Consider the following 13,067-nt stretch of genomic DNA (forward strand, 5'->3'; position numbering starts at 1 on the left):
CTTGCTTTTGCTCTTTGCTGTAGTTCTCTTCTTGTTCTCTCTCATTTTTCTGATGCATTACCAGCAAGTATTTATAGGGCTTGAGAGAATTTACCGTTTGGTTAAATTTTAAATGATTTTTTGAATGTTTAGGCCAGTTGGATCAAGTTTATCGTATTTGAGGAATCGATTCTTCCATATCGAGAGCTGACATTTGCTTTAATTTGGAACTTGATAGAACTAACTTCTTGTGCTTAAGGTGTCAATTCTTTTATGTCAAGCTCAAAGTTTGAAACTTTCTATTTGTTGAGAATCAATTCTTCATTTTCTAAGTGTCAATTCTTCTTAGCTGGATTTAAAGGTTGCACTTTTCTGGTTTTCTTGAGAATTGACTTCTCCACTAAATGTCGATTCTTCTCCGTAGTTAGGTGCCAAATTTTAAATTTGAAATTTGTTTTTAACGCTCCATTCTTATCTGTTCATCCCATTTCTTTCTTATTCTCCAAGTTTGTGACTTTTCTCTTTAGAGTTTCGAGAATCAACATCGGCTTCTCTGAGAATTGATTCTTTCTTTTCTGACTTGTGCTTATTGACTCGTTCTCTGCTTGGAACCGATATTTGCTTTATAGAGAACCAATTCTTTCATGCTTGAACTTCTTGAGTTTGCTCTCTATTTCTCTAGAATCGATTCTTCCTCTCCGAGTTGTTAGTTGTTGCCTATTCCAGTAGCTTTTGTGCTTTCCAAAATTGATTTTTTCTATCCAAAGAATTGATTCTTTCTGTAAGAAGAAAATAGATTTTGCTTTCTATATCGTTGAGAATGAATTCTTTACTTTGAAAGTGTCAATTCTTAAAGTAGGTAATTTTGATTTTGAATGTCTAAAAAATATTTCTTTGCATAATCAACTTCAAAACCCTTGAAGATGTCTTCAAGTTTAAAAACATTTTCTAGGCATTTTCAAAACATATTTAGATCTATCAATTTTGTCATTCTAAAACTAGAGTGAAGCTGCCAACAAAAATACAAAATCCTGATTTAACACTAAAAATAAAAATTTATTTAAATTTTTTTGAATAATTCAAACGTTTTAAAATATTATACATATTTTTAATTTTATCATTTTGATTTATGAGTTTCACTCACTCAATTAGTATCATGTGACTTTCAAAAAAAAAATTAGTATCATGTGATTCATAGTACTATTAATAGGATAGATACTACGTGATTTGTAATACTAAACTTACGTGAGAGCTTATCAATAGTAAAGATATTAGTATATATAAAACTAAGATAAGAAAAATTACGAGACAATTAAATGCTTAAAATAGTCCTATTGTCATTAATAAAGCAACACTAGCGGTGAATTTTTAGTATATTGGCCACTTTATAAACAACAGGTTTGCTGTGTTGTAGGACCCCAGGTAGCCATCATTCTATCTCAATTTGTTGAGGAGTGTCTTCCTCCTCTCTGAACCCTTTTCCAGAAATTCCTTCCACATCGATCGCAGAGGCTTCCACAGTTCTAGCAACCCATTCCTTTAATGGATCTTCATTCAAATCAAGCCTCAAAATCCCAGCAAACATTCCACCCATAAAGGCCACTGGCTCCTAAACAGACATGAAATACCATGTTGAAAGAGAGACAAGTCAGTAACAGCTAAGCAAAAAATCTAGCTGATAGCAGAATTAAGCCAATGATGTAGTTTTATTAAGCAATTAATTAGTGTTTCATGAAAATGATTACTGGGATTTAATTTCAAACAGTGAATAACACTCTACAATGCTCCATAATCCTGGTAAATACTGTTCAGTTGCAGACAAATCTGAGAAACTCCACTTGACATATATTTATATATAAAATTTACATAAAACAATGTCTTACTTAAATCCCCAACTAATATTCGCAACCTTAGAATTAACAATATTTCCATCACATCTTCACAATGAAACATTGCTCATTTTTCTCAAAATTATCATATTGGATACACTCAAAATGATTGAACTTCACTTTTAGGAAGAAGGGATATAGTATGATCCTAAAGTACTCACTCCCAAAATCCTTCTTTGAAGTATCACAAGCATCAATGAGAAAACTGATATAACGACAGAGTCAATGCAACTGTAGCTTGCAAATGTTTTAAACTCCAAAGATTTTCTTCTTTACGGCCTCATCAACAAGCTCTCACATGTTTATAACCACAACAAGCTTCCAGTTAGGCTTTATCCTGTCATACTGGAAAAAGTGCATGCAACAGCATACCAGCAGACAGAGGATAAGAGATAAACAGGAGAGCAGAGAGGTGAAAGGGCTGCTCACTGCTCAAGTCCTAGCTGCTAATTAGCATGAAGCTTAGGCCAGATAAACAGGGAATGAACACAAGGCAGGAGCCTGGTTATCTTCCAGCCTTGTTTGCCTATCAAATGAAAAGAGAAAGAAAGGACCATATCCAGAGAAGAAGGAAACACTCCCAATTGATTAACTAGAAGCCCTAAAAATTACAAAGTCAATATTATTTGTCAAGCTGTACTGAAAAACAATCTAAGTAGACATGAAAACAAAAAAAAAAAACCAAGTATGCATGCATTTATGCAAACCTATTTAAGCCTTACAACGAAGGATGGAAATCCATATCAGAGACAATTTCCCCAATTTGTGTATAGATGCTTATTGGAGTGTAGTAAATGCTAAAGCCTAAACTATGCACAAGAAAACTTTTAGGAGAAAAAAAAAATAGAGAAACGCACAATAAATGAAATGTGCTAAGATTTAAACATTGCAAGCATACAAGTGCAATCGATGACTCAAGTTCAAAAAAGAATTTCAAGTCACTAAGAGAAAAACTTACAATGAAACCAACAACAAACTAAGACTCTTCCAACTACATGTGGTTGGCCATATGGATTATGTTGTGCCATTGCGCTCTATTTGGGACCATATCCTCAATAGCTCAATAGAAATGAAGTCCTTACAAAGTTTCCAAAACCACTCTCTTTGGTATTTGTATCACACAGTTATCATCCGTAATCCACATCTTACAAGAGTATTTATATTTCCTATTTGCATCTTCAATGCACCTTAAACAAATTATTTCACTCATACTTCTCAAATGGTGAGACCCTCCCTTATGCACCATTACCAATTTTATCTTTCTTCTTTTTTTAATTTTTTTTCTTTTATTTTGGCATGTCTAAGCTACTCAATTTTATGGGTATGTTGACAATTAAAATGCCAAACATTCAACTACATGGGATATAATTGGTTTTATCAATAGTCTATAAACTACCAGTGTTGTCAAAGGCACAAGGTGCACTCTAGGTGCTGGAATCCTCACACTGCCCAAGGCTGTAAGGTGCAGAAAAAGTGCTTGCCTGAGTGAACAAAAATTGCTAATTTCTACAAGATAGTTAATATATACACAAAGAAACTTCTATAAATTATATCTAATAAGCTTAAAATATATAGTAAATTACCTTTTTGATCACCTTACTTTTTGAGATTTTACGTTTCGGTCACTGAACTTTAGAAAATAACATTTTGGTCACTAATGTTTATAAATGTTATTGTTTTGGTCAATTCGATGTAAAAAAATAACTGGCTTGCCCATGTTGCATTCTACTCACCACACTTCCACTGCTTTGCCATGTGGTAATAACTTTTTTTTAATTCCTTGGTTTTAAGTTTCTTTTTATCATGTGAGTAGAATAGCTAACGTGGTTATGCTACATGAGCAAGGTATGGTAACGTGGAATCCTAGGTGCGAGGTCCATTATCTTTTAACATTGGTGACCAAAATGTTATTTTTGAGAGTTAGATGACCTAAACAAGAAATCTTGAAAAGTTAGGTGACCAAGAAAGTAATTTACTATAACATCATATTCCACTACATTCCCTAATGCGTTTAAAGATAAAGAGTTATTATAATTAATATCGTCAAATAAGAGTTCAAGTTTTCTTCATTTCCATCTACAAAAATGTTGTGCATTGACTACATTATTTAATTTCTCATTCTTGAAAATAGAGCTGAAATGTCCATTTTTTATTATTAGAAGAATGGCTAACAAATTAAAAACAACAGAAACCAACGGGACACTTAAAAGTGTGCCTTTCATCTTTAAAAAGAACACACCTCGGCACAGAAGGCATGCACTTCAAAGGGTGCATGGCACTGTACTTAAATTACACAACGCCTTAGTGCCTAGGCACATGCATTGACAACACTAAATACTCCCTTAAATTTTAGTAGAATTTTATGATTACAAAAGTTTCCCAAAAGCATTTCTCCACTTTCATCTATCCTGCTTGGTGTCAAAACTTACATATAAAAAGTTTGAATTTTCCCTATACATTTAAACTTTTGAGATAATTTTGTCAACCAAGTATCTTTATAGCATGGTATCCAAGTAAAGGTCCAGTGTTCTATTGAACCTCACCTCTTTTTCATTAATTCTTAACCACATGTCTTGCTAGGCCTTACTTTAATATTTCATCAACTTGAAGCTTTCTTCATCGGAGTCTATGTGCAAAACATGTTAATTGTTTAGTTGGCATGCATCTAAGGAGCATGTTAGATAAATTTAGAACTCAGGCACTGTCCTGTAAATTGAAATTTTGGGATAAACACTTGCATCCTATAGGAAATAGTTCCATCAGTTTCGACATAATTTGGAATAATTGACCCAAGATCCTGAAATTACTAACAATATGTATTGGTCTTCAATTCTTACTAACTCTATTCCTATTTTTATTTTTACTACATTCACATTCTAAAATCTGTTTTAAACAGACAAAATTCGAACATGTAAAGACTCAAAATTTGCTCTACATAACCCAAATTTGACATTAAGCTCCGTTTTGTTCTCATTCATCAATAGCATATCATCAACAAGTCAAAAGGCATATACCAAGGTACAATATCCCACATATGCCTGCCAAGTTCATCCATTACTAGGGTAGAGACCTATTATTGGAAAATGCTCTATTATCTCTCCATGAGTTCATACACAAGTAGCCACTCCATTATAAATGGCCTTTATACCTAGATACATGAAATTCAAACTCTATTCTCCTTTAAAACACTTTCAAAGAATTTCTTTGAGGATTTTCCCATAAGTTTTCTCCAAATCAGTGAATACCATTCACAAATGTCAATTTTCTCTCTCCATAGCCAAGAGTAATACTCCACATGGGTATGTTTGCTTCCTGCCATTTCTCACCTCAAAGTTAGAATGAATGCAGTCATGTTGTCTATTCTACACTTGCACGTTATTATAAATTAGTGACATCACAAAGAGTTGTCCAACTAATGGACTTGAGATCCAAAGCTTGATTTATCGGATCACATTGGGAGTTAACTACAAAAGATGCAAAGCAGCTATATTGCAACAAGCTTAAAACATGTGAGATTCCATAGCAAAGAAATCAAAAGTGTAAAAAAATTGAGTATGAAGCTAGTATATGAAAATTTTCTGATTCACTTTTGAACATAAATCTCGTGATTTCCCTACTACAAACTAGTCCATTCGTCTAATGAAGTCAAGTTCAACAATATGTTCAAGATAATGTTTTTCATACTACAAAAGCAATGAAGTCATAGCACAACCCCCAGAATACGTCTTAATTGTTCTAAAACACAGCTCCAAAGTCAGCTTCTCTTTAATGAACCATAAGTAATCTTAATTATATTGCCTAAAAAGATAGTCATAATTTCTAAAAATGTGAACATGATTCACACTCAGTTTTGTAAAGGGGCAATGGCTAGAAGGAAAATGTGAAAGAAAAAAGCTAAATTCCTTTTTTGGTGAGAAGAAAATAAAAGGAATAAAGAAGAGTAGTGGATTTTAAACTTGCCCATTGCTAAAATTAAAAATTCATCCATGAGAGGAAGCAAAGTGGAAGGAAAACACTTATTTGACTACAATTATTCATTTTATTTCCAATTTTATTCTCAACGCCACATTCCACTTCTTTTCCATTGACTCGTATCAAACATGAGGGAAAGACAAATTTCCTTTTTCCATTTTTCTTCCCTACCTTTTCCCTTGCCCTCATTTATCTTCTCTCCTACCAAACATAATATTAGTGTTACATGTAAGTTCCAATGTAGATTCCACCCAAAAGTTCTAACATTGTGCTTGGTAGAAGCGAAAGAACTGTGTAAAAAGAGGTGGAAAGGAAAACAACTTTCCCTTGTTTGGATTGAAGTGGGAGGATGGAAGGAAAATAGGTGGATTTGCACACTTCCATACCCACAAAATTCACTTATTTGATAATTGGGAAGAAATTATAAAAACAACATTTATCCAAGTAAAATAAATCATTTTATTTACTGTTATACCATGTGACACATTTTCCTTTCATTTTTTCTGATCTTACCCTTCACATTTCCAACTCCATAATCTTCTTCAATTTTTTCAAACAACTCAGTCTTAATCTTAAACCATACTTCTTCCTCAAATGTAGATGTCTATAGCTTCCTATTTCTTACTTTTCCAACTAAATTTGATTGAATGCTAACTTATTTGCTTCCAGCCAATCCTTTCCTTATCAATGTCTTTACTCTTTCCTCCAATTAGAACTCTTGTCTAGAATATAAGTCAAGTATATGAAAAGATAAAAGTAATGAAAAATTATGAAAGTAGAAAATACTTAAAAATCAACAGCTTAAACGCACTCTAGAGTACAGCATTTTTATTTGAGTTTTCTGCTTATTACCAATGTCAAGTATCTTTTTCATTTCCCATTTCTTACTTTATATGCTCTTGATTCTTGACTTTACACCTTAAAGGACTTTTCCATTCTTTCAATTTACGTAATTTTAACTCTTATAATTCAATCACTCATTAACGACAGAAAATTAAGTACTAAATAATAATTTATGGACTGTATAATGTAGGCTAAAATACAAAAAGAAAAGAACTACATTTCTCAAATTTTCAGATAAACCCATATCCTTCTATTATGTCCAATTAAGCTCTTGAAGCACTATTTTTGTTTAATTAAGCTCTTATTTTGTATGAAAACCACTAAAATTTGTTATCTTGCCATGTCAGCATCTATGTAGTGGTTATATCTCCACGTCAACATGTACATTACACATAAATAGCAAAAAAGGGCAGTGTAAATGCTGATGTGGCATGTCATGTAAACTTATGTCACATGCCATGTAAGCACCAACTTAGCATTAATATTATTTTGCCACAAGGATGCTAATTTGGCAAAAATAACAACCCGTAGATGCTGACGTGGAAAAATAATTGACTTTAGTGGCTTTTCATGCAAAATAATGTTTCAATTAAACAAAAATAATATTGTAAGGGTTTAATTGGGTACAATAGAAGGATGGTGATCTGAAAAAATTTGGAAAGTAAAAGGGCTTTTTCAATATTTAGGCCTTCCAATTTTAAGGAACAAAGAGTAAGAGCATCTAATTGCATCTTTCTTCTCTAGGAAAAAAAAAATATTCCATCATTCTTCCCAAGTGTTCTTGGGTCTCTAAGATTATCACAGAAAAAAACAAACAATTGCTATTAGACACAAAATAAATGATCACCTTCCAATATTACATAAAGGCTTCTAACTTGCTATATATCCTAATTTGAAAGATTGTTAGTAGTTAAAAAGTAGATTAAATGCTGGTTTTGAATGTCAAGTCAAACCTACCAGAAAAAGAGTGCCATGTCGTTTTTAACTGACTAAAATGGTTTTGAATATATAAAATTACTACCCAAATTCTATGGACTGAGTTCATAAGAAGAAATATGATGTACTAATGTGTAGCTTTACACTTTTATAGAACTCATTTGCAAACACCCATCATATACCTGCCTCATTTTTCCCTTGTTAGCAATCAAACTAACAGTAAGTTTAGAGCTTGCATGCCCTAGGAGTTAGTTGAGATAGAAAACGTGGCCCATACTGAGATTTATAAACAAGATTTTATGATGTATGAATTCACTGACACAAATAACAAACTGCAATCAATCAAATAAGTTATTTTAGATCAGAACTAAGTCCTCCTACAATTCACAATAATATCAACTAAAATGAACAAATTATTTGAAGTGATTTGTTTACTCTTTTCATTTGAAGTCCTCATTTCGTTGCCTATCCTCCACTAGGGTCAAAGGTTTTAGCATTTGATTTATCAAAAGAGTATTTCAGTTTTATACTTTAGATCTCTTTCTCTAGTTATCCAAAAATATACATTTAAATTTGTTTCCAATTCAACTATAATATTGTTAACAAAACAAGAGAAGGAAAAAATGAAAGAAAAACATTCAAATAGGGCCTTTTCCAAATTCAATGAAGATGGGAGATTAGACTTTCCTTTTGAACTAAGCTTTTCTTTTGGGTAACCTGATATCTACTGGGAGAGAAATTGATTATTAAGGGAATTATAATAAACAGAGGGAAAAACAAATAAATACAGTGCAGCTAGCATTGTGTATTTGACAAGCAACACTTTTGAACAGTATGAACAAGCAATGCTTTAAATCCTGATCATGCCACAAACTACCCTATACAATCATCATCCAAGTCAAACTCTTGCAGAGTCTATCCTCAACATGCTCATGACAGAACTAATTTCCTGTGAAATCTAATAAATATAATGCTAGAACACCAACACAAGGAGCAAGAAGTATTCCCTGACTCAAGATATCATTTGTCCTCCAACAAGCAGGACGGCAGGTTCTAGAAATATAGTAAGAATCCTCCACCTTAAAAACGGTTGGCATTTACCAAGAGTAGTTCATTCTTATTTTCTAAACTTGGCATGCTAGGATATCTCTCCATAGCAAATTTATCATCCAAGTCGAATGAAATTGATGTGATGAGTACACTAAATTGGCGCTTTAAGAGACAAAACCTCAAAATCCATACAAAATGTCACACCTACCAAATCAAAATCCAATTCCAGTGAAAACAGAAAGCAAACAGTAATTATAACTTAGTTTAGATTGTATCATCTAGCATCAGCGGAATCTAAAACACCAAAAAGGAGAAGATCCCACGACATAGACGAGTTGTAAATAAAGGATTCTGAGGTAATGAAAGACACAAAAGAAAGTTTAGTAGACCTTAACGGCTTGTTTGAGGATGGGCACTTCACTGGGATCGAAGAAAAACGCTTTGACTAGCACCCGTTTGGAGTTATTTCCATTGCAATTCAGGGAAAACGGGGAACGTTTCTTCCAAGCCCACTGCCACACAAAAAACAAACAAAACAGAAAATTCTTGTATTATGTTGAATACGAAACGAAATCAGAGTGGAAGCAAAAGTACTGAAGAGGAGTTGGGAGTACCAGGGAACAGGAGCAAGAGTTGCCCAGCAACAAGACTCCCATTCTTATTTTAAGGCCAAATAATTTCTTTATCTGGTGCTGTGCTTCGAGTTTCAAGTTACTCCAGTCATTATTTTTCCTACATAACAGCCAGGCTTTTAGGAAGCACATGTTTGTCCTGAACCGGGTTTCGGAAAAGTCCAGAAACGTTAAACCGGGTTTCGAGGAAACAGATTTCAGCATGCATGTTTGGTTTTACAACAATATTAATCCAATTTAGATTCCGTTAGTGAGGTGAAAAGTCTTTTAATTTGGAACTAAGAAAATTTTTATCAATGTAAAAAATTATGTGGATTAATGTTAAATGTCTTATATTAAGAAAAAAAATTAAAACAGTTTTCATATGTCTTCTTATGGGATATAAAATAATAAAATATTATAATTTTTATTTTTCATTTATTATTTTTTAACCAACAAAGCATTATAAATTATTTTTATTAATTTTTTTTAATTGGGGAAAGGGAGATTCAACTTTTTCTGTTTAAATAAGGAGATTATGTACCAATTGATAAACCAAATGCTCGAACATTATTGAATTATTTTATAACAATCATATTACTATAACTAGAGTAATACGTGCACAATGAGCTCGAGCAATATATATAATTTATTGGTTAAAACTAGATCGGTAGAATTAGATTGCATGAGTCTAATTAAATTTGGTAATGTAGTAATTGATATTGGACTTCGAACCATAGAACTTCAAATAAAAGGTATTGAACATTTTGCTTGGAATTATAACATTATAAATCAAGAATAATTAATTAAGTAGTGGATTTCAAGTAGATATTATGAAATATCAAGGATATTAAGCATTATAATTAGAACTATAGTACCTTAGATCAAGGATATCAAGCATTATTGTCAAGCCCAGCTCTATTATATACTTGCCATGTCATTCATGTATTTGATAACATGTCTGCATACTTGGATGCCTCGGAGAATCGTTAAAAATTAGTATCGTACCTAGTAGTACAATTAAGTCGATTAAAATCTCGAACTAGTCTGAATAGAGATTTTAGGATGTATTTGAGAGTTATTGAACCTTAGAATGTCTTAGTATGGTGATTCGGAGTTTGAAGATTAATTTGGAGTCAAATTAAGAATTTTTATAACATAGGAGTAAAATGGTCATTTTGGCACTCGAGGGCAAAATTGGAATGTTGGACGAAATTTATGACCAAGTTTGACTAATTGGAGCATGATTTGAATTTTAGAAGTGAAAAATTTTAATTTCGACATTTTTTTGAACATAAGGGCAAAATGATTATTTTACGTGTCCATGGGGACGTAATTGAAATTTTTGAAATTTCACACCACCATGACACTTGTCAAACCCATGAATTTCACCCATTATTTTTTTAAGTGAGAGATTATATGTGGTGGGAATGAAATGCTTAATTGTTAAGTTTTTAAACATGGACCAATTAAAAGGTGACAAGTGTCAAGCTTGAATATTATTTTAATTTCCTATATAAACTCACTTAAAACTCTCACATTCACACTCTTATGGCCGGCCAAGCAAGGGAACAAAGAGAAAAAGAGAAGAACAAACCCTAGGAAGGAAAAATTCAAGAGAAATTGTTGGATTTTAAGGAATCAAGCAAGTAAAGGTAAGATTTTCAATTTTAGCTTAAGATTTACCTTACCCATGCTTTCTTTTTCATTTTCTATGGATGAAACACAAGTTTCCATGAAGGATTGCATGCTGGCTGAACTTAGAGAGAGAGATTTTGATGGTGGATTTTGCTAGATTTCATGATATCTTAGTGTTTTTAGTTGTTTGATGATGTTTGACATGAAAAACAAGCAAGAAAATCACATGCCCTTCAACAACCCATTTTGGCCGAATTTTATGGTGACATATTGATGATGGATTTTGTTGTATTTCAAGTTATTTAGCTAGTAATTGATGATTTATGGTATCGGATATTGAAATCGGAATGAAATTCCATTACGGTGAATTAAGTCACAATTAAGCTTATTGAGGTACTTAGGTGTATTTGGAATTTTAGAAGTGAAATGAATATATTTGAAGTTGAATCGGATGTTTTGGTTAATTTAACAGTGTATAGTTTGAGTTAGGTCGACTACAAATTCAGTCCGATCATAATTGAACCCACGTAGAACACCGTCTTTAAGTGATTATTCAAACAATTCTCACTCAATTTCATGCATTCATATAGGCCTGAAATAATTTTATAATAGTTTGGCACGAATATATTGAATTATGTGTTGTGTATTATGTATAGGTGGTGAGCCTTCTGATAAGGGTAAAGATATTGTACCCGAGGACCAAGAATAGGAGTACTCCAAACTCCCGCTATTGTGAGTAACAGACTTTCATCTTAACTATCTAAAGTTGTTTCTACTCGTTTTTATGTTTTAAAGAATAATGAGTTTAAATGGTAAATTATTTTGTTTTAAAATTGAATTGTTGGTTAAATGAAATGAGTTTTATAACTTATTTTGAAATTGAATACTGGTTTTGGAAATTGAGTAAGTGGAGACTATATACTCGTGTTTTGATATATGGTTTGAATTAGTGGCTTATGACAATGTGATGGCATGAATGGTTGGATTTATTTTTTTTGTGGAATATATAAACTGTTTTGTTTTGTCGTGACACAGGCTGGATAATATTATATTAGCCACGTCATGCTGTTGAAATGTTTATTGATTTGGTGGGTTATTTGATTAGCTTACTGTATTGGGCGGGTTTCCGTGGACCAGCCTATTAGAGGGGTAAGGTAAACCCCGTTATATTTTACCTTAGTATGAGAGGCGCGGAAGGTATCTTCTAAGGTATATTTAGAGTTCACTTCACACCGAACCACTACGTGAAGGTGAAACTCAGCCAACGCCAAGGAATGACTACGTTTTTAAACGTAAAACATGTTTTATATGTATATATCGTTGTAACAGCCTTGACGGACTCGATTAGATGCTTGGGCCAAGGTGTCTCCGAGTGCGAGTTTTGGCACGAGCCAAGTTTTAAGAGAGTCATAAGCCTTTCTGATTTATTTTGATGAAATGTAATTATTTTATATGAATTGAAATGAGTTTTGAATGTTATGAATTATATTATGATGGGATAATTTAACTATCTCTATTTACTCGGTTTTAGATCTTATAGAAGAACTTTTGCTTAATCACTGGGTTTATAAAAACTTACCCCTTCATTTCACCCATATTAGGGTCAAGACAGTTTGTAGACAGCCGATTTTGTTGAGGATTGCTTTTGGATCTGCATCCTTAGAAATAGAAGGTCTACAGTCTTGCATATTTTCGTTTATATCGGGGCCCACATCTCATTGTAGAATATTTTGTATACATGTCTGCGTGTGCCACTGTATGTATGAATTTCTTTTGCTTTTACGCTACAAAAATTATTTACGCAGAGTTCTATAAATATTCTTTTTTAAGAAAATAGAATATTTTATTTAATATTTTTATTTAGTTTGATTTGCCATAATTTCATTTTAAATGGATGATTTAGATTACTAAAATTATTTTTAGATAAAAAATGTATGTTTTTCGATCGTATGCTGTATTTTTACTAGGTTTCAAAATTTTCGGGTAAAAATGACCAAAATACCCCTGTGTGGCAGAAATTATTTTTTTGTTTGTTTTGATTTAAAAATAGTTTATATTCCCTTAAAACATGATATTTAGTAACTATTGCTCATAGGGGAGATATAAAACTGATGCGAGAGCCTTGCGGGGTTTCGGTTGACATTCTGGG

The 13,067-nt window shown here is 32.5% G+C and overlaps 1 protein-coding gene across 1 annotated transcript; it reads right to left on the minus strand.

Moving 5' to 3' along the window:
• On the minus strand, positions 1,233-9,412 carry LOC18604527 (UPF0426 protein At1g28150, chloroplastic). Its single transcript, XM_007037054.2, has 3 exons — positions 9,284-9,412; positions 9,059-9,181; positions 1,233-1,588 (listed from the first exon to the last, which is right to left on the minus strand). The coding sequence occupies exons 1-3, from the start codon at positions 9,323-9,325 to the stop codon at positions 1,409-1,411; spliced, it is 345 nt and encodes a 114-aa protein (XP_007037116.2). The 5' UTR covers positions 9,326-9,412; the 3' UTR covers positions 1,233-1,408.

Source organism: Theobroma cacao, chromosome 3 (assembly GCF_000208745.1).
Source record: "Theobroma cacao cultivar B97-61/B2 chromosome 3, Criollo_cocoa_genome_V2, whole genome shotgun sequence".
Classification (NCBI taxonomy): Eukaryota; Viridiplantae; Streptophyta; class Magnoliopsida; order Malvales; family Malvaceae; genus Theobroma; species Theobroma cacao.

What these genes read in the sequence shown, in the direction of transcription:
- LOC18604527 (XM_007037054.2), bottom strand. Translation starts at nt 9,325, where the DNA reads ATGGGAGTCTTGTTGCTGGGCAACTCTTGCTCCTGTTCCCTG. An exon ending in ACTCTTGCTCCTGTTCCCTG is followed by an intron (nt 9,182 to 9,283) that starts GTACTCCCAACT and finishes TTTGTGTGGCAG; the next exon opens with TGGGCTTGGAAGAAACGTTC. An exon ending in TCCTCAAACAAGCCGTTAAG is followed by an intron (nt 1,589 to 9,058) that starts GTCTACTAAACT and finishes ATGTCTGTTTAG; the next exon opens with GAGCCAGTGGCCTTTATGGG.